The sequence below is a fragment of the Salvelinus fontinalis genome, chromosome 17 (genome assembly GCF_029448725.1).
Source record: "Salvelinus fontinalis isolate EN_2023a chromosome 17, ASM2944872v1, whole genome shotgun sequence".
NCBI classification, from domain to species: Eukaryota; Metazoa; Chordata; class Actinopteri; order Salmoniformes; family Salmonidae; genus Salvelinus; species Salvelinus fontinalis.
The window spans coordinates 6,875,729-6,897,709 of record NC_074681.1 but is presented as its reverse complement, the minus strand read 5'-3'; the positions used below and the strand labels follow the sequence as shown (position 1 = coordinate 6,897,709).

General features: G+C 50.2%; 2 protein-coding genes across 5 annotated transcripts in view; one reads left to right on the top strand and one right to left on the bottom strand.

The window, feature by feature from the left end:
- Positions 1–11,714, bottom strand: part of usp33 (ubiquitin specific peptidase 33) — a 122,440-nt gene extending 110,726 nt beyond the window's left edge. For both annotated transcript variants that reach the window (XM_055866020.1, XM_055866022.1), the window contains exons 1-2: positions 11,532–11,714; positions 492–593 (exon numbers count right to left, since the gene is read on the bottom strand). In XM_055866020.1, the coding sequence (XP_055721995.1) occupies positions 492–575 (84 nt within the window). In that variant the 5' untranslated portion in view covers positions 576–593; positions 11,532–11,714. The remainder of the gene's footprint in view (positions 1–491; positions 594–11,531) is intronic.
- A 1,144-nt stretch (positions 11,715–12,858) lies between these two features.
- The window catches only part of miga1 (mitoguardin 1), a 51,120-nt gene continuing 41,997 nt past the window's right edge, over positions 12,859–21,981 (top strand). For 2 of the 3 annotated variants that reach the window (XM_055866019.1, XM_055866017.1), the window contains exons 1-5: positions 12,859–13,017; positions 17,165–17,332; positions 18,681–18,861; positions 20,884–21,005; positions 21,160–21,286. In XM_055866019.1, coding sequence (XP_055721994.1) covers positions 17,228–17,332; positions 18,681–18,861; positions 20,884–21,005; positions 21,160–21,286 — 535 coding nt within the window. In that variant the 5' untranslated portion in view covers positions 12,859–13,017; positions 17,165–17,227. The remainder of the gene's footprint in view (positions 13,018–17,164; positions 17,333–18,680; positions 18,862–20,883; positions 21,006–21,159; positions 21,287–21,981) is intronic. The other variant, XM_055866018.1, reaches the window with a different exon arrangement.

The following is a 21,981-nucleotide window of genomic DNA, read 5'->3' as shown; positions in this document are numbered from 1 at the left end:
TGGTCTATGGAGGGGGACAGGTGGTCTATGGAAGGGGACAGGTGGTCTATGGAAGGGGACAGGAGGTCTATGGAAGGGGACAGGACTACAGGACAGGTGGTCTATGGAAGGGGACAGGAGGTCTATGGAAGGGGACAGGTGGTCTATGGAAGGGGACAGGTGGTCTATGGAAGGGGACAGGACTACAGGACAGGAGGTCTATGGAAGGGGACAGGTGGTCTATGGAAGGGGACAGGAGGTCTATGGAAGAGGACAGGTGGTCTATGGAAGGGGACAGGACAGGTGGTCTATGGAAGGGGACAGGACTACATGACAGGAGGTCTATGGAAGGGGACAGGAGGTCTATGGAAGGGGACAGGAGGTCTATGGAAGGGGACAGGACTACATGACAGGAGGTCTATGGAAGGGGACAGGAGGTCTATGGAAGGGGACAGGAGGTCTATGGAAGGGGACAGGAGGTCTATGGAAGGGGACATGACTCCAGGACTCACATGTGACTTGTGGATCAGTTCATCCTTGGTGATTTCTCCAACACACTCCAGATGGGGACAGTCACTGCTGGACTCCAGAGGCATCACTCACCTGTACCTCACCTGTCAGAGGGAGAGAGGGAGGAGAGAAAGAGAGAGAGGGAGGAGAGAAAGAGAGAGAGGGAGGGAGGAAGAGAAAGAGAGAGGGAGGAGAGAAAGAGAGAGAGGGAGGGAGGAAGAGAAAGAGAGAGGGAGGAGAGAGAGAGAGGAGAGAAAGAGAGAGAGAGAGAGGGAGGAGAGAGAGGGAGGAGAGAAAGAGAGGGAGGAGAGAAAGAGAGAGAGAGAGGGAGGGAGGGAGGGAGAGAGGGAGGGAGGGAGGGAGAGAGGGAGGTAGAGAGGGAGGGAGGGAGGGAGGGGAAAAAGAGAGAGAGAGAGAGAGAGGGAGGAGAGAAAGAGAGAGAGGACAAGAAAAATCATGTTATTTTTGTGTGATCTAAAACAGGGGTTCCCTTCCTGTACTGGACACTGTTTTGGGACCAGAAATGATCAGTTGAACATTACGCCTGTTGTACTAGTCAAGTGTGTTAACTTCTGTGCATCCTGATTGGGAGGCTAACAACGCAGCCCTGTTAACGAATGATTAGCCTTATGGAGCAGCAACGTTGCCCTATAAAAGGGGCTGATACAGACGTGATCATCGCAATCACCTGAGACACATTTCAGGAAGTACCGATAGTGACAAATTCTAGTACCAAACCGTTTTTTTTGGTATGGAAAAAAATAACCATTGTGTTGACGACACTTGTGCCTGGAAAGGGAAAAGGGGGATACCTAGTCAGTTGTACAACAGAAAGGGGGATACCTAGTCAGTTGTACAACAGAAAGGGGGATACCTAGTCAGTTGTACAACAGAAAGGGGGATACCTAGTCAGTTGTACAACAGAAAGGGGGATACCTAGTCAGTTGTACAACAGAAAGGGGGATACCTAGTCAGTTGTACAACAGAAAGGGGGATACCTAGTCAGTTGTACAACAGAAAGGGGGATACCTAGTCAGTTGTACAACAGAAAGGGGGATACCTAGTCAGTTGTACAACAGAAAGGGGGATACCTAGTCAGTTGTACAACAGAAAGGGGGATACCTAGTCAGTTGTACAACAGAAAGGGGGATACCTAGTCAGTTGTACAACAGAAAGGGGGATACCTAGTCAGTTGTAAAGGGGGATACCTAGTCAGTTGTACAACAGAAAGGGGGATACCTAGTCAGTTGTACAACAGAAAGGGGGATATCTAGTCAGTTGTACAACAGAAAGGGGGATATCTAGTCAGTTGTACAACAGAAAGGGGGATACCTAGTCAGTTGTACAACAGAAAGGGGGGATACCTAGTCAGTTGTACAACAGAAAGGGGGATACCTAGTCAGTTGTACAACAGAAAGGGGGATACCTAGTCAGTTGTACAACAGAAAGGGGGATACCTAGTCAGTTGTACAACAGAAAGGGGGATACCTAGTCAGTTGTACAACAGAAAGGGGGGATACCTAGTCAGTTGTACAACAGAAAGGGGGATACCTAGTCAGTTGTACAACAGAAAGGGGGATACCTAGTCAGTTGTACAACAGAAAGGGGGATACCTAGTCAGTTGTACAACATAAAGGGGGATACCTAGTCAGTTGTACAACAGAAAGGGGGATACCTAGTCAGTTGTACAACAGAAAGGGAAAGGGGGATACCTAGTCAGTTGTAAAGGGGGATACCTAGTCAGTTGTACAACAGAAAGGGGGATACCTAGTCAGTTGTAAAGGGGGATACCTAGTCAGTTGTACAACAGAAAGGGGGATATCTAGTCAGTTGTACAACAGAAAGGGGGATATCTAGTCAGTTGTACAACAGAAAGGGGGATACCTAGTCAGTTGTAAAGGGGGATACCTAGTCAGTTGTAAAGGGGGATACCTAGTCAGTTGTACAACAGAAAGGGGGATACCTAGTCAGTTGTACAACAGAAAGGGGGATACCTAGTCAGTTGTACAACAGAAAGGGAAAAGGGGGATATCTAGTCAGTTGTAAAGGGGGATATCTAGTCAGTTGTACAACAGAAAGGGGGATACCTAGTCAGTTGTAAAGGGGGATACCTAGTCAGTTGTACAACAGAAAGGGGGATACCTAGTCAGTTGTAAAGGGGGATACCTAGTCAGTTGTACAACAGAAAGGGGGATATCTAGTCAGTTGTACAACAGAAAGGGGGATATCTAGTCAGTTGTACAACAGAAAGGGGGATACCTAGTCAGTTGTACAACAGAAAGGGGGGATACCTAGTCAGTTGTACAACAGAAAGGGGGATACCTAGTCAGTTGTACAACAGAAAGGGGGATACCTAGTCAGTTGTACAACAGAAAGGGGGGATACCTAGTCAGTTGTACAACAGAAAGGGGGATACCTAGTCAGTTGTACAACAGAAAGGGGGATACCTAGTCAGTTGTACAACAGAAAGGGGGATACCTAGTCAGTTGTAAAGGGGGATACCTAGTCAGTTGTACAACAGAAAGGGGGATACCTAGTCAGTTGTACAACAGAAAGGGGGATACCTAGTCAGTTGTAAAGGGGGATACCTAGTCAGTTGTACAACAGAAAGAGGGATATCTAGTCAGTTGTACAACAGAAAGGGGGATACCTAGTCAGTTGTACAACAGAAAGGGGGATACCTAGTCAGTTGTACAACAGAAAGGGGGGATACCTAGTCAGTTGTAAAGGGGGATACCTAGTCAGTTGTACAACAGAAAGGGGGATACCTAGTCAGTTGTACAACAGAAAGGGGGATACCTAGTCAGTTGTACAACAGAAAGGGGGATACCTAGTCAGTTGTACAACAGAAAGGGGGATACCTAGTCAGTTGTACAACAGAAAGGGGGATACCTAGTCAGTTGTACAACAGAAAGGGGGATACCTAGTCAGTTGTACAACAGAAAGGGGGATACCTAGTCAGTTGTACAACAGAAAGGGGGATACCTAGTCAGTTGTACAACAGAAAGGGGGATACCTAGTCAGTTGTACAACAGAAAGGGGGATACCTAGTCAGTTGTACAACAGAAAGGGGGATACCTAGTCAGTTGTACAACAGAAAGGGGGATACCTAGTCAGTTGTACAACAGAAAGGGGGATATCTAGTCAGTTGTACAACAGAAAGGGGGATACCTAGTCAGTTGTACAACAGAAAGGGGGATACCTAGTCAGTTGTACAACAGAAAGGGGGATACCTAGTCAGTTGTACAACAGAAAGGGGGATACCTAGTCAGTTGTACAACAGAAAGGGGGATACCTAGTCAGTTGTACAACAGAAAGGGGGATACCTAGTCAGTTGTACAACAGAAAGGGGGATACCTAGTCAGTTGTACAACAGAAAGGGGGATACCTAGTCAGTTGTACAACAGAAAGGGAAAAGGGGGATACCTAGTCAGTTGTACAACAGAAAGGGGGATACCTAGTCAGTTGTACAACAGAAAGGGGGATACCTTGTCAGTTATACAACAGAAAGGGGGATATCTAGTCAGTTGTACAACAGAAAGGGAAAGGGGGGATACCTAGTCAGTTGTACAACTGAATGCATTCAACTGAAATGTGTATTCCGCATTTAACCCCTCTGAAATCAGAGAGGTGATAAGGGGGGGCCTTAACGGCCACATCATAGGCGTCTAGAGATTGGTTGTGGTGACAGCTCAACAACAGAAGCTGATGGCAATGATGATGACCCCAGCAGTCTGACGCTCTGCTCTTCCTCCCCTCCAGATGATGCAGAGAACCTCAATGAGTCAAGGTTCAACCCCTGATAACAGATAAAACAGCCAGCCAGATAGCAATACGGCTTTCCACTGCTCCTCTAGAACGTCAACACATAGATGTGTGTGTGTGTGTGTGTGTGTGTGTGTGTGTGTGTGTGTGTGTGTGTGTGTGTGTGTGTGTGTGTGTGTGTGTGTGTGTGTGTGTGAGCCCTAATCCCAGGTCAGTAGCTCAAGGAGAATGGCGAGTGATTGTTGAAGACTTGTGGGAAAGAAAAGCTGGTCTTTTCCAATCCAAACAATACCTCCCAACATGGTCTTGATGAAGCACACAAAGCCTCAACAGAAAGAAACAGTGAGAATTAGTGGAGGATCACACCGCTCCAACGCGCCGGCCACACCGCTCCGACGCGCCGGCCACACCGCTCCGACGCGCCGGCCACACCGCTCCGACGCGCCGGCCACACCGCTCCGACGCGCCGGCCACACCGCTCCGACGCGCCGGCCACACCGCTCCGACGCGCCGGCCACACCGCTCCAACGCGCCGGCCACACCGCTCCAACGCGCCGGCCACACCGCTCCAACGCGCCGGCCACACCGCTCCAACGCGCCGGCCACACCGCTCCAACGCGCCGGCCACACCGCTCCAACGCGCCGGCCACACCGCTCCAACGCGCCGGCCACACCGCTCCAACGCGCCGGCCACACCGCTCCAACGCGCCGGCCACACAGCTCCAACGCGCCGGCCACACAGCTCCAACACCACCAGAGTCTCTGGGTTCGCGCCCAGGCTCTGTCGCAGCCGGCCGCGCCCGGGAGGTCCGTAGGGCGACGCACAATTGGCATAGCGTCGTCCGGGTTAGGGAGGGTTTGGCCGGTAGGGATATCCTTGTCTCATCGCGCTCCAGCGACTCCTGTGGCGGCGCGGTAGTGCGCGCTAACCAAGGGGGCCATGTACACGGTGTTTCCTCCGACACATTGGTGCGGCTGGCTTCCGGGTTGGAGGCACGCTGTGTTAAAGAAGCAGTGCGGCTTGGTTGGGTTGTGCTTCGGAGGACGCATGGCTTTCGACCTTCGTCTCTCCCGAGCCCGTATGGGAGTTGTAGCGATGAGTCAAGATAGTAATTACTAGCGATTGGATACCACGAAAATTGGGGAGAAAATGGGATGAAAATTTACAAAAAATAAAATGTCCTTGTTTTTGAAAGAAAAGCTAATTTTTTGTCCATTAAAATAACATCAAGTTGATCAGAAATACAGTGTAGACATTGTTAATGCTGTAAATAACTATTGTAGCTGGAAATGCAGATTTTTTATGGAATATCTACATAGGCGTACAGAGGCCCATTGTCAGCAACCATCACTCCTGTGTTCCAATGGCACGTTGTGTTAGCTAATCCAAGTTTATCATTTTAAAAGGCTGATTGATCATTAGAAAACCCTTTTGCAATCATGTTGCACGCCGGCCACACCGCTCCAACACGCCGGCCACACCGCTCCAACACGCCGGCCACACCGCTCCAACACGCCGGCCACACCGCTCCAACACGCCGGCCACACCGCTCCAACACGCCGGCCACACCGCTCCAACACGCCGGCCACACCGCTCCAACACGCCGGCCACACCGCTCCAACACGCCGGCCACACCGCTCCAACACGCCGGCCACACCGCTCCAACACGCCGGCCACACCGCTCCAACACGCCGGCCACACCGCTCCAACACGCCGGCCACACCGCTCCAACACGCCGGCCACACCGCTCCAACACGCCGGCCACACCGCTCCAACACGCCGGCCACACCGCTCCAACACGCCGGCCACACCGCTCCAACACGCCGGCCACACCGCTCCAACACGCCGGCCACACAGCACCAACACGCCGGCCACACCGCTCCAACACGCCGGCCACACAGCACCAACACGCCGGCCACACAGCTCCAACACGCCGGCCACACAGCACCAACACGCCGGCCACACCGCTCCAACACGCCGGCCACACCGCTCCAACACGCCGGCCACACCGCTCCAACACGCCGGCCACACCGCACCAACACGCCGGCCACACTGCACGCATGAGTTTCAAAATAAACTTACACATATCACGTCATTCAATCATTACACCCACACTGCTTTCGCACGTTTGCGTAGCCAGGCGCTAAAATAGAACTAAAGCGTCACATAGGTTCTATTTGTGACGCTTTACAAGCTGCAAGTCCCGCCTCTCCCATCTCCTCATTGGTTTTTAGGAGCATATACCCACGTGGGTGATTGAAAGATGAACGGAGGTCCACACTCCAGTCGAGTTGGTGGTGGTAATGCACCTTGAAGTTGGTTGCCAACCGCGATATCAATTCCAAAGAAGAAGAAGTCTGAATGAGGAGCGATTAATAGAAACTAACTTGGTTTACCCGTTTTATCTGTGGATTAATTGTCGGAGTAGAGGACCTTGTGCATTTCAGGTCAAATAACAACCCAATGGTTATAACCCAGGATAAATTAGCTAGCAACAGCAAGCCATCTAAACTGGCCAAGGCCAGGGAGCGTGGTGTGAGTGAGAGATAACTCTAGACAGTTGATGGTCCAGCAGGACAGGTCAGGTCCATTCCCTTACAGATCAATAGTGTTTCCTCAGGTCACATCTATCAGTCTGCATAGATCTAGGCCACACTCTTCCCTTCACAAACATCTCACTCTCTCTCTCTCTGACTCACACACACACAGCTGATAAAAAACACTTCAAGGTTCTCCAAGACAAAGGAGCTGATCGTGGACGACAGGAAACGGAGGGCCGACACGCCCCCAATTCACATCGACGGGGCTGCAGTGAAGCAGGTCGAGAGCTTCAAGTTCCTCGGTGTCCAAATCACGAAAGATCTATCATGGTCCTCCTAACACACCAACACAGTCGTAAAGATGACAACTCTTCTTCCCCTTCAGGAGGATAAAAAGATTTGGCATGGGTCCCCAGATCCTTAAAAGGTCTACAGCTGCACCATCGAGAGTATCTCGACTGGCTGCTTCACCGACTGGTATGGCAACTGCTTGGCCTCCGACCGCAAGGCACTACAGAGGGTAGTGCGAATGGCCCAGTACATCACTGGGGCCAAGCTTCCTACCATCCAGGACCTCTATACCAGGCGGTGTCAGAGGAAGACCCTAAAAATTGTCAAAGACTCGAGCCACCCTAGTCATAGACTGTTCTCTCTGCTACCGCACGGCAAGTGGTACCGGAGCGCCATGTCTAGGTCAAAAAGGCTTCTAAACAGCTTCTACCCCCCAAGCCATAAGACTCCTGAACATCTAGTCTGGCTACCCAGACTATTTTCATTGACCCCCCCCCCCCCCCCTCACACCACTGCCACTTTTGTCATCTATGCATAGTCACTTTAATAACTCTACCTACATGTACATACTGCCCCCGCACATTGACACTCTGTACCGGCACACCCCTATATATATTGTTATTTCACTGCTGCTCTTTAATTACTTGCTACTTTTATCTCTTATTCTTATCTGTATTATTTTTTAAACCACATTGTTGGTTAAGGGCTCATAAATAAGCATTTCAGGTCTACCTGTTGTATTTGCCGCATGTGACTAATAAAACTTGATTTGACACACACACAAGTTTGGGATCACTTAAAAATGTCCTTGTAGGGCCTCCCGGGTGGCGCAGTGGTCTAGGGCACTGCATCGCAGTGCTAACTGCGCCACCAGAGTCTCTGGGTTCGCGCCCAGGCTCTGTCGCAGCCGGCCGCGCCCGGGAGGTCCGTGGGGCGACGCACAATTGGCATAGCGTCGTCCGGGTTAGGGAGGGTTTGGCCGGGAGGGATATCCTTGTCTCATCGCGCTCCAGCGACTCCTGTGGAGGGCCGGGCGCAGTGCGCGCCAACCAAGGGGGCCAGGTACACGGTGTTTCCTCCAACACATTAGTGCGGCTGGCTTCCGGGTTGGAGGCACGCTGTGTTAAGAAGCAGTGTGGCTGGTTGGGTTGTGCTTCGGAGGACGCATGGCTTTCGACCTTCGTCTCTCCCGAGACCGTACGGGAGTTGTAGCGATGAGACAAGATAGTAATTACTAGCGATTGGATACCACGAAAATTGGGGAGAAAATGGGATACAAATTTACAAAAAATAAAATGTCCTTGTTTTTGAAAGAAAAGCTATTTTTTTTGTCCATTAAAATAACATCAAGTTGATCAGAAATACAGTGTAGACATGGTTAATGCTGTAAATAACTATTGTAGCTGAAAATGCTGATTTTTTTTATGGAATGTCTACATATGTGTACAGAGGCCCATTATCAGCAACCATCACTCCTGTGTTCCAATGGCACGTTGTGTTAGCTAATCCAAGTTTATAATTTTAAAAGGCTGATTGATCATTAGAAAACCCTTTTGCAATTATGTTAGCACAGCTGAAAACTGTTGTCCTGATTAAAGAAGCAATAAAACTGTCCTTCTTTAGACTAGTTGAGTATCTGGAGCATCAGCATTTGTGGGTTCGATTACATGCTCAAAATGGCCAGAAACAAAGTACTCCTGAAACTCGTCTGTCTATTCTTGTTCTGAGAAATGAAGGCTACTCCATGAGAGAAATTGCCAAGCAACTGAAGATCTCATACAACACTGCGTACTACCAGACGAGCAAAATGCCTTTTATGCTCGCTTCGAGGCAAGCAACACTGAAGCATGCACGAGAGCACCAGCTGTTCTGGATGACTGCGTGATAACGCTCTCGGTAGCCGATGTGAACAAAACCTTTAAACAGGTCAACATTCACAAAGCCTCTGGGCCAAACAGATTACCTGGACATGTACTTAAAGCATGTCCGGACCAACTGTCAAGTGTCTTCACTGACATTTTCAACCTCTCCCTGACCGAGTCTGTAATACCTACATGTTTCAAACAGACCACCATTGTCCCTGTGCCCAAGAAAGCGAAGATAACCTGCCTAAATGATAAAAGCCCCGTAGCACCAACGTCTGGTCGTCGCTCACATCAACAGCATCCTCCCGGATACCCTAGACCCACTCCAATTTGCATACCGCCCCAACAGATCCACAGATGACATAATCTCAATCACACTCCACACTGGCCTTTCCCACCTGGACAAAAAGAATCACCTATGTGAGAATGCTGTTCATTGACTACAGCTCAGCGTTCAACACCATAGTGCCCTCAAAGCTCATCACTAAGCTATGGACTAAAACACCTCCCTCTGCACCTGGATCCTGGACTTCTTGACGGTCCGCCCCCAGGTGGTAAGGGTAGGTAACAACACATCCGCCACGCTGATCCTCAACACGGGGGGCCCTCAGGGGTGTGTACTTAATCCCCTCCTGTACTCCCTGTTCACCCATGACTGCATGGCCAAACACGACTCCAACACCATCATTAAGTTGGCCGATGACACAACAGTGGTAGGCCTGATCACCGACATCGATGAGACAGCCTATAGGGAGGAGGTCAGAGAACTGGCAGTGTGGTGCCAGGACAACAACCTCTCCCTCAACGTGAGCAAGATAACGGAGCTGATCGTAGACTACAGGAAAAGGAGGGCTGAACAGGCCCCCATTAACATCGACAGGCTGTAGTGGAGCGGGTCGAGAGTTTCAAGTTCCTTGGTGTCCACATCACCAACAAACTATCATGGTCCAAACACACCAAGACAGGTGTGAAGAGGGCACAACAACGCCTATTCACCCTCAGGAGACTGAAAAGATTTGGCATGGGTCCTCAGGTCCTCAAAAGGTTCTACAGCTGCACCATCGAGAGCATCCTGACCCGGTTGCATCACCGCCTGGTATGGCAACTGCTCAGCATCTGACAGTAAGGCGCTACAGCGGGTAGTGCGTATGGCCCAGTAAATCACTAGGGCCGAGCTTCCTGCCATCCAGAACCTATATAATAGGCAGTGTCAGAGGAAGGACCATAAAATTGTCAGAGACTCCAGTTACCCAATTTATAGACTGTTTTCCCTGCTACTGCATGGCAAGCGGTACCAGAGCGCCAAGTCTAGGACCAAAAGGCTCCTTAACAGCTTCTACCCCCAAGCCATTAGACTGCTGAACAACTCATAAAAATCGCCACCGGACACTTTACACAGCCTCGTTATTGTTATTTTTTTGGTGTTGCTTTTTATTTAGTCTACTTGGTAAATATTTTCTCATTCTTGAACTGCACTCGTTTAAAGGCTTGTAAGAAAGCATTTCACGGTACAGTCTACACTTGTTGTACTCGGCGCATGTGGCAAATAAAGTTTGATTTGATCTGCAGAGAAGAATGGGAGAAACTCCCCAAATACAGGTGTGCCAAGCTTGTAGCGTCATACCCAAGAAGACTGGAGGATGTAATTGCTGCTAAAGGTGTTTCAACAAAGTACTGAGTAAAGGGTCTGAATAGTTATGGAAATGTGATATTTCCGTATTTTAAAAAATGTGTTATACATTTGCAACAATTTCTAAAAACCCATCTTTTGTTTTGTCATTATGGGTTATTGTGTGTAGATTTATAAAATTGATTAGAGTTTTTTTTCTCATACGGCTAATGTAACAATGTGGAAAAAGTCAAGGGGTCTGAATACTTCACGAATGCAGCGTGTGTAGATATATATATATCTCCTTGAAACCACCACCAATCCGATCCTCAGAGAAGAGGGTATTTCACCCAAAGACTCATCAATTCATGAAATAATCTCCAATATTACTCGATTTTCACCAAGAACTTTGAAATACATAAATGTATAAATCCATCCGAATGATCAAGTATAGCCAAATGTTGGGCGGGGCACTTGTTCTGATCCGAGCACTGGACATCAAGCTGATTCATACTAGGAACATGTATATCCCGTTCGTTGCTAGCCCCTAGCATTTCTCTGACCAGTTAATTATCAACCAGCATGTCAAAACTGTTACTAGTAACTGGATGTAATGTATTTAGTTAGCTACTGGCACACGGGGCGGACATTACCTGCAGTTCAGTCGGTACGCCAGATTACTGACAGAGGCTAGCTAAGCTAACGGCCAAAGGCAGTTGGCCCGAAGCGCTAACTAGCCAACATGCTAACCAGTCGATGTGAAATATGTCCAATTCAATCCCGATGTGAATCAAGCAGAGTTATCTCAACATTAACACGATTCATGCTAGCTAACAATACCTGTCTTGATGGGAACAAAATAGATTGACAACTGGATGAAGCTAACGTTAGCTAGTTAAGATAGAAAACGTCAACTGCTGCCGGCTTCTAGTCTCTGCAGCAACCACCGAAAATAACCTCTTGGCTCTTACCTGCACGTTTGGAAATTACAGTTAGGAAGAAATGCTCCGGTTATCTTTGAACGCTAACACACCGACTCAAGATCTATCCTTGACATTACTTCAAACTGTAAGCCTGCGAAATGTAACAGTTTATAGAGAAACCGTTCATTCGTAACGCACAACTTCCAGGTTGTGGATCCGCCTTCTTCTTCTTTGGAGTTTAACGGCGGTTGGCACCCAATATGTTGCATTACCGCCACCAACTGGACTATAATATAAATCCATTATACTTTGTGATACAAAATAAAATATTAAATAAATAAATAATAACAATAATTTGACCCCATCTGCTCCTGCACTATGCCAACGGCCTGGGAGGACGGGTCACTGAAGTCAAATCTCGGATGCCCGAATACAGATGCCACCACAACATCTATTTTCTCTGATTTACGTTCCATTTCTGCGTTACAGTTGATAACCATTGCTAAGAAGACAACCTTACTGAAGCATATATCACTCGTTGGCCTATCCCTCTGTGCTGCACAGATCTACTACTCACAGTGATCCTCTCAGGAACTCTCACCCTTGACCCATCATTCACTACTTTCTTCACTGCCTCAGCATATGACACCTTCTGCACTACTCTGACTCTAGCCACCTCAACCTGCCTCTTGCACCAGACACTTCCGATCGGGGCCCCGGGACCATGTTTGGGGGGGGGGGGGGGCACCGAAAAAGTAGATTTTGTGTGCACTACAACATCACACACTGCTTTTTATCTGCAACAAGTCAGTTTGGTGGAAACGAAAATTAGCATATTTTCTTTCTTAAACTTTGAAATTGTGTCGTTATTAACCTCCCTTTACATAGGCCTACATAAGTGGCCCTATATATTACGTGTCAAACTCATTCCATGGAAGGCCGAGTGTCTGCAGGTTTTCACTCTTCCTTTGTACTTGACTGATGAATTAAGGTCACTGACTAGTAAGGAACTCCCCTCACCCTGGTTGTCTAGGTCCTCTCACCTGGTTGTCTAGGTCCTCTCACCTGGTTGTCTAGGTCCTCTCACCTGGTTGTCTAGGTCCTCTCACCTGGTTGTCTAGGTCCTCTCACCTGGTTGTCTAGGTCCTCTCACCTGGTTGTCTAGGTCCTCTCACCTGGTTGTCTAGGTCTTAATTGAAAGGTAAGAAACCAGCAGACACTAGGCACTCCATAGAATTCGTTTGACAATCCTACTATAAATAGATTTAAGACCTCGAAATAGTTTGACTGTGTAGGAACATGTCCAAGTTTTGCGCTGGGCTTTTATTTTGAAAGCAACCCCCCCCCCCCCCCCCCCCCCCCCCCCCCACACACACACACACATACACCGGAAGACCGACCTTCTGAATCGTGACATTGCTCATTGGAGATGTGCTGATGTTTTCCTCACGGTACAGACTGCTCGCACGTGCAAGAGGCAGCTTTGGCAGCGGTAGGAGGCCGGTGTTGGGAAAATCACACTGAAGCCTTGAAGGTACACTTCACTCTATACATGTAGGCTTTAACTGACAATGTGTTTGTTGTACGTTAGTCTTCAGTGTCTGCATATTTGCATTAGCTAAAGTCAGCTAGCTAGTTATTTAGTTAGCTCAGCTAGTAGCAATGCATTGTATGTGCGACTGCGTCTCTGTCTGGATGCTGTTCTCAGACCTCAGGGAGAGCCGTTCCGTGTATTTGGTCTCGGCTATTCCAGAGCTAGCACATCTGATTTCACTTGGCAACTCATCAACTTGTATTTGTCACATGCGTTGATACAACCGGTGTAGACCTTACCGTGAAATGCTTACTTACAAGCCCTTAACCAACAATGCAGTTTTAATTAGAATTTAGAAAATATTTACTAAATGTAAAAAATAAACACAATAAAATAACAATGAGTATTTATACAGGAGGTGCCGAGTCAATGTGCGAGGATACAGGTTAGTCGAGGTAATTTGTACATGTAGGTAGGGGTAAAGTGACTATGCATAGATAAACAGCAAATAGCAGAAGTATAAAAACAATGGTTGGAGGGGTGATTCTCAATGTAAATAGTCCTGGGGGCCATTTTGATGAATTGTTTAGCAGTGTTATGGCTTGAGGGTAGAAGATGTTAAGGAGCATTTTTGGTCCTAGACTTGGTGCTCCGGTACCGTTTGCCGTGCAGTAGCAGAGAGAACAGTCTGACTTGGGGGAATGGAGTCTTTGACAGTTTTGTCAGGTAGCTTGGCCCCAGTGATGTACTGGGCTGTACTCTCTACCTTCTGTAGCGCCTTAGTCTGCTGCCGAGCAGTCGCCATACCAGGCGGTGATGCAACCGGTCAGGATGCTCTCGATGGTGCAGCTGTAGAACTTTGAGGATCTGGGGACTCGTGCAATATCTTTTCAGCCTCCTGAGGGGGGAAAAGCGTTGTCGTGCTGTCTAAATGACTTTATTGGTGTGTTTGGACCATGATAGTTTGCTGGTGATGTGGACACCAAGGAACTTAAAACTCTCAACCTGTTCCACTGCAGCCCCGTCAATAAGAATGGGGGCGTGCTCGGTCCTCCTTTACCTGTAGTCCACAATCATCTCCTTTGTCTTGATCACTTTGAGGGAGAGGTTGTTGTCCTGGCACCACACTGCCAGTTCTCTGACCTCCTCCCTAGAGGCTGTCTCGTTGTTGTCGGTGATCAGGCCTACCACTGTTGTGTCGTCAGCAAACTTAAAGATGGTGTTGGAGTCGTGCCTGGCCGTGCAGTCAGGAGTGAACAGGGAGTACAGGAGGGGACTAAGCACACACCCCTGAGGGGCTCCAGTGTTGAGGATCAGCGTGGCGGATGTGTTGTTACCTACCCTTACCATCTGGGGGCGGCCCGTCAGGAAGTCCAGGATCCAGTTGCAGAGGGAGGTGTTTAGTCCCAGGGTCCTTAGCTTATTGATGAGCTTCATGGGTACTATGGTGTTGAACGCTGAGCTGTAGTCAATGAACAGCATTCTCACAATATTCAGACTCCTTGACTTTTTCCACATTTTATGTTACAGATTTATTTTTAAATTGACTAAATACTGTTTCCCCTTAATCTACAAACAGTAACACAGAATGATGAAACGTACACAGGTTTTTAGAAATGTATGCTAATTAAATAAACAAACCTTATTTAGAAGAGGGTGCCATGGGTCCTGGTCTAAAGTAGTGCACTATATAGGGAATAGGGTGCCATGGGTCCTGGTCTAAAGTAGTCCACTATGTAGGGAATAGGGTGCCATTTCTGATTTCAGAGGGGTTGGGTTAAATGCAGGAGACACATTTCAGTTGAATGCATTCAGTTGTACAACTGACTAGGTATCCCCCTTTCCCTTTCAGACAGGAGAATGTAGGGGGAGGTGTGTTGATTCATAGGAGGGGCAGGTGTGTTGATTCATAGGAGGGGCAGGTGTGTTGATTCATAGGAGGGGCAGGTGTTTTGATTCATAGGAGGGGCAGGTGTTTTGATTCATAGGAGGGGCAGGTGTGTTGATTCATAGGAGGGGCAGGTGTGTTGATTCATAGGAGGGGCAGGTGTGTTGATTCATAGGAGGGGCAGGTGTGTTGATTCATAGGAGGGGCAGGTGTGTTGATTCATAGGAGGGGCAGGTGTGTTGATTCATAGGAGGGGCAGGTGTGTTGATTCATAGGAGGGGCAGGTGTGTTGAGGGGCGGGTGTGTTGATTCACAGGAGGGGCGGGTGTGTTGATTCACAGGAGGGGCGGGTGTGTTGATTCACAGGAGGGGCGGGTGTGTTGGTTCACAGGAGGGGCGGGTGTGTTGGTTCACAGGAGGGGCGGGTGTGTTGGTTCACAGGAGGGGCGGGTGTGTTGGTTCACAGGAGGGGCGGGTGTGTTGGTTCACAGGAGGGGCGGGTGTGTTGGTTCACAGGAGGGGCGGGTGTGTTGGTTCACAGGAGGGGCGGGTGTGTTGGTTCACAGGAGGGGCGGGTGTGTTGGTTCACAGGAGGGGCGGGTGTGTTGGTTCACAGGAGGGGCGGGTGTGTTGGTTCACAGGAGGGGCGGGTGTGTTGGTTCACAGGAGGGGCGGGTGTGTTGGTTCACAGGAGGGGCGGGTGTGTTGGTTCACAGGAGGGGCGGGTGTGTTGATTCACAGGAGGGGCGGGTGTGTTGATTCACAGGAGGGGCGGGTGTGTTGGTTCACAGGAGGGGCGGGTGTGTTGGTTCACAGGAGGGGCGGGTGTGTTGGTTCACAGGAGGGGCGGGTGTGTTGGTTCACAGGAGGGGCGGGTGTGTTGGTTCACAGGAGGGGCGGGTGTGTTGATTCACAGGAGGGGCGGGTGTGTTGATTCACAGGAGGGGCGGGTGTGTTGATTCACAGGAGGGGCGGGTGTGTTGATTCACAGGAGGGGCGGGTGTTTTGATTCACAGGAGGGGCGGGTGTTTTGATTCACAGGAGGGGCGGGTGTTTTGATTCACAGGAGGGGCGGGTGTGTTGGTTCACAGGAGGGGCGGGTGTGTTGATTCACAGGAGGGGCGGGTGTTTTGATTCACAGGAGGGGCAGGATAATAATGCAGCATGTTATCCCTGGATACTTAACATGTTGACACTAAATTGTTTCCACTCTAGTCTTTTTTTCTAGTGGTTATGTTCATTGTCAACATTACCAAAGAGGAGAGTTGAACCATAATGGCTAGGCGACCTAAAAGTCAAGTAAATATAACTACTTTAACTAGGCAAATCCGTTAAGAACAAATTCTTATTTTACAATGACTGCCAAACCCTCCCCTAACCCGGACGATGCCGGGCCAATTGTGCGCTGCCCTAGGCGACTCTTGATCACGGGCCGGTTGTGATACAGCCCGGGAGCGAACCCAGGTCTGTAGTAACACCCGGTGCCTTAGACTGCTGCGCCACTCGGGAGGCCATTTTGTTAATGAATTCCTGTATTCAGAAAGAGTTGTTCCTGCCCGGAAATCTCCGAAGATTTATTACGTCAGTGTAACCCACAACCCATTCTAGCCTGACTGTCAGTGTGTGTGACAACCCATTGTAGCCTGACTCAGTGTGTGTGACAACCCATTGTAGCCTGACTCAGTGTGTGTGACAACCCATTGTAGCCTGACTCAGTGTGTGTGACAACCCATTGTAGCCTGACTCAGTGTGTGTGTGACAACCCATTGTAGCCTGACTGTCAGTGTGTGTGACAACCCATTGTAGCCTGACTGTCAGTGTGTGTGACAACCCATTGTAGCCTGACTGTCAGTGTGTGTGACAACCCATTGTAGCCTGACTGTCAGTGTGTGTGACAACCCATTGTAGCCTGACTCAGTGTGTGTGACAACCCATTGTAGCCTGACTGTCAGTGTGTGTGACAACCCATTGTAGCCTGACTGTCAGTGTGTGTGACAACCCATTGTAGCCTGACTCAGTGTGTGACAACCCATTGTAGCCTGACTCAGTGTGTGACAACCCATTGTAACCTGACTGTCAGTGTGTGTGACAACCCATTGTAGCCTGACTCAGTGTGTGACAACCCATTGTAGCCTGACTGTCAGTGTGTATGACAATCCATTGTAGCCTGACTCAGTGTGTATGACAACCCATTGTAGCCTGACTGTCAGTGTGTGTGTGACAACCTTAAGTCTTATGTCCTCTCCTCCACGCCTTAAGAAGAAGGAAGAGGATAGGACGGTGTTCCCTGCAGCAGGGTGATGGACAGTTAAGACCGCTACGATGACAGACGACGCCTTCACTGGCCCCTCCACCAAGCTGTCCTTCCATCTGGCAGCCATCCGCGTGGTCAACCTGCCCCATACCCTCTATAACTCCCTCTCACAGGTAAGGCTCTACCGTTGATATGAACTACCAACTCAGTGGCCTGGTGTTTAGTGTCTGCCCTGAATCTGTTGGTTCAATCCCCTGTCGAGTCCTACCAAGGACTCTAAAAATGAGACCGTTGCCTCTCTGCTTGGCAATCTGCATTAAGGAGATGGATTGGGGAAGGATGCCTCTCTGCTTGGCAATCTGCATTAAGGAGATGGATTGGGGAAGGCCGTATGATATAGATGGATTGGGGAAGGCCGTATGATATAGATGGATTGGGGAAGGCCGTATGATATAGATGGATTGGGGAAGGCCGTATGATATAGATGGATTGGGGAAGGCCGTATGATATAGATGGATTGGGGAAGGCCGTATGATATAGATGGATTGGGGAAGGCCGTATGATATAGATGGATTGGGGAAGGCCGTATGATATAGATGGATTGGGGAAGGCCGTATGATATAGATGGATTGGGGAAGGCCGTATGATATAGATGGATTGGGGAAGGCCGTATGATATAGATGGATTGGGGAAGGCCGTATGATATAGATGGATTGGGGAAGGCCGTATGATATAGATGGATTGGGGAAGGCCGTATGATATAGATGGATTGGGGATGGCCGTATGATATAGATGGATTGGGGAAGGCCGTATGATATATATAAGCGTTCTGTCCAGGGGCTACATTTCAACCTCAAGCTGCCTCACACTACAGAAACAGGCTTCTGTCCGTTTCCTATGTGCCATTCTGGCTCGGGACATGGCTACTTATTGCCAATCTGGTCAATGTGTTATGTGGCTTGGGTGCTGTCCTCGTCCTATGGACCATGGAATGAATACAAATGTAGTAAGGTGCTGACTGCAGCACCTGTCACTGACTGATGCTTCTCCCTGTCTGTCTTTGAACTGGTCCATGAAAAGGGAAGTGGAAGTTGAGGTTGTATGAAGGCTTCCAGCATGCTTCCCAGCCCAAAGAGTTTGCGCATATATTATGACTTTTTAGTTTTGGACTTTGGTGAGGGTTTTTTCAACTGTTCGGACAGCCAAAGTCCAAAGTCTTTGCCTCTTCGGCAACAGTAGGAATTCTTCATCTGTCATTTAAAAAAAAAAATAATAATAATTGAGAAATACTGCACTAAACATCTTAGTTAGATGTAATATTGCAATATTAAGGATTTTTTTTGGGGGGGGGGGGGGGTATTCAGCCCATTTTTGAGATGCCCTAGCCAGTATACACATCCTCAAAAATGGTTTTGGCTTTGCAGTAGTCCCTCCCTGTTTCAGTCCGTTTTCTTCAGTTCTATGCCTAATGAATGACTCATTTTGCACATTTTTAAACCGTCTCTCTCTCCCTCCCCGCAGGTGAGCGTCAGTACAGGCACTAAGAAAGTAGTCGCTGCTACAGCCTTCGGCGCTGTGTCTCTCCTCTTCCTCGCCCGTCACTTCCAGAGGAGGAAAGGCAGGAAGAAGGGAGCCCAGTCACCCCAGTGGGAGCAGACGGGGACCTTTCAATTCCCGGGCCTGGTAGTCCACCAGGAGAAAGGTGCCTCCCTTCCACCTGACCCAGAGTGGGAAGAGGGCTAGCCTCCCTTCCACCTGACCCAGAGTGGGAAGAGGGCTAGCCTCCCTTCCACCTGACCCAGAGTGGGAAGAGGGCTAGCCTCCCTTCCACCTGACCCAGAGTGGGAAGAGGGCTAGCCTCCCTTCCACCTGACCCAGAGTGGGAAGAGGGCTAGCCTCCCTTCCACCTGACCCAGAGTGGGAAGAGGGCTAGCCTCCCTTCCACCTGACCCAGAGTGGGAAGAGGGCTAGCCTCCCTTCCACCTGACCCAGAGTGGGAAGAGGGCTAGCCTCCCTTCCACCTGACCCAGAGTGGGAAGAGGGCTAGCCTCCCTTCCACCTGACCCAGAGTGGGAAGAGGGCTAGCCTCCCTTCCACCTGACCCAGAGTGGGAAGAGGGCTAGCCTCCCTTCCACCTGACCCAGAGTGGGAAGAGGGCTAGCCTCCCTTCCACCTGACCCAGAGTGGGAAGAGGGCTAGCCTCCCTTCCACCTGACCCAGAGTGGGAAGAGGGCTAGCCTCCCTTCCACCTGACCCAGAGTGGGAAGAGGGCTAGCCTCCCTTCCACCTGACCCAGAGTGGGAAGAGGGCTAGCCTCCCTTCCACCTGACCCAGAGTGGGAAGAGGGCTAGCCTCCCTTCCACCTGACCCAGAGTGGGAAGAGGGCTGGCCTCCCTTCCACCTGACCCAGAGTGGGAAGAGGGCTGGCCTCCCTTCCACCTGACCCAGAGTGGGAAGAGGGCTGGCCTCCCTTCCACCTGACCCAGAGTGGAAAGAGGGCTAGCCTCCCTTCCACCTGACCCAGAGTGGGAAGAGGGCTAGCCTCCCTTCCACCTGACCCAGAGTGGGAAGAGGGCTAGCCTCCCTTCCACCTGACCCAGAGTGGGAAGAGGGCTAGCCTCCCTTCCACCTGACCCAGAGTGGAAAGAGGGCAAGCCTCCCTTCCACCTGACCCAGAGTGGGAAGAGGGCTAGCCTCCCTTCCACCTGACCCAGAGTGGGAAGAGGGCTAGCCTCCCTTCCACCTGACCCAGAGTGGGAAGAGGGCTAGCCTCCCTTCCACCTGACCCAGAGTGGGAAGAGGGCTAGCCTCCCTTCCACCTGACCCAGAGTGGGAAGAGGGCTAGCCTCCCTTCCACCTGACCCAGAGTGGGAAGAGGGCTAGCCTCCCTTCCACCTGACCCAGAGTGGAAAGAGGGCAAGCCTCCCTTCCACCTGACCCAGAGTGGGAAGAGGGCTAGCCTCCCTTCCACCTGACCCAGAGTGGGAAGAGGGCTGGCCTCCCTTCCACCTGACCCAGAGTGGGAAGAGGGCTAGCCTCCCTTCCACCTGACCCAGAGTGGGAAGAGGGCTAGCCTCCCTTCCACCTGACCCAGAGTGGGAAGAGGGCTAGCCTCCCTTCCACCTGACCCAGAGTGGGAAGAGGGCTAGCCTCCCTTCCACCTGACCCAGAGTGGGAAGAGGGCTAGCCTCCCTTCCACCTGACCCAGAGTGGGAAGAGGGCTAGCCTCCCTTCCACCTGACCCAGAGTGGGAAGAGGGCTAGCCTGCTTTCCACCAGACCCAGAGTGGGAAGAGGGCTGGCCTCCCTTCCACCTGACCCAGAGTGGAAAGAGGGCTAGCCTCCCTTCCACCTGACCCAGAGTGGAAAGAGGGCTAGCCTCCCTTCCACCTGACCCAGAGTGGGAAGAGGGCTAGCCTCCCTTCCACCTGACCCAGAGTGGGAAGAGGGCTAGCCTCCCTTCCACCTGACCCAGAGTGGGAAGAGGGCTGGCCTCCCTTCCACCTGACCCAGAGTGGGAAGATGGCTAGTAACAGTTTGATTTGATTCTCCTTGGGATCCAGCTAGTTGACTGGAGTGAAGAGACCATTTCCTCTGATCAAAGTCATTTAAATATTGACAGGACAATTTTTTAAAAAATTAAATAATTCTAATGAAACCTGACTCTCTGTGTGTGTGTGTGTGTGTGTGTGTGTGTGTGTGTGTGTGTGTGTGTGTGTGTATAGATGCCAGCAGTTGCCAGAACCTCAGCCTGTCTCTCAACTGTAAGAATGTCTACGCCTGTGGCCTTCTGCCCAACGAAGGACCTTACAGCAAGCTGTCTGTGTCACTACAGAGTCTGGCCTCGGTAGGACCACGCACGTGATCACATAGTAGGAATTTTCTACTGTTTACCAGAAGTGGTCAATATTGACCACATCAGTCAATTCAATAGGAATTCTCAGCTGATATGGTTGATGAAAGATTACACGTTGTATTGCTGTGTTCTTCTATTTCACCAGGTAAAGAGTATCAACTCATCCTGTACCTGCGCTAACAGCTCAGCCTGCTGGGACAGACCTGGAGATGAAGACATCTCTAATGTAGTCAACATCCCTGTTACCACGCCTCAAATACTCTACCTCAGGGGTGAGGGGACACACTGGTCTTGAGGCGTTGCTCTGTGTTATAATTAGGCAATAAGGTCCTAGTGGGTGGGGCAGATGTAAGCAGTCAGGTCCTAGAGGGTGGGGCAGATGTAAGCAGTCAGGTCCTAGAGGGTGGGGCATATGTAAGCAGTCAGGTCCTAGGGGGTGGGGCAGATGTAAGCAGTCAGGTCCTAGGGGGTGGGGCAGATGTAAGCAGTCAGGTCCTAGGGGGTGGGGCATATGTAAGCAGTCAGGTCCTAGAGGGTGGGGCATATGTAAGCAGTCAGGTCCTAGGGGGTGGGGCATATGTAAGCAGTCAGGTCCTAGAGGGTGGGGCATATGTAAGCAGTCAGGTCCTAGGGGGTGGGGCATATGTAAGCAGTCAGGTCCTAGGGGGTGGGGCTTATGTAAGCAGTCAGGTCCTAGGGGGTGGGGCATATGTAAGCAGTCAGGTCCTAGGGGGTGGGGCATATGTAAGCAGTCAGGTCCTAGGGGGTGGGGCATATGTAAGCAGTCAGGTCCTAGGGGGTGTGGCATATGTAAGCAGTCAGGTCCTAGGGGGTGGGGCATATGTAAGCGGTCAGGTTCTAGGGGGTGGGGCATATGTAAGCGGTCAGGTCCTAGGGGGTGGGGCATATGTAAGCGGTCAGGTCCTAGGGGGTGGGGCATATGTAAGCAGTCAGGTCCTAGGGGGTG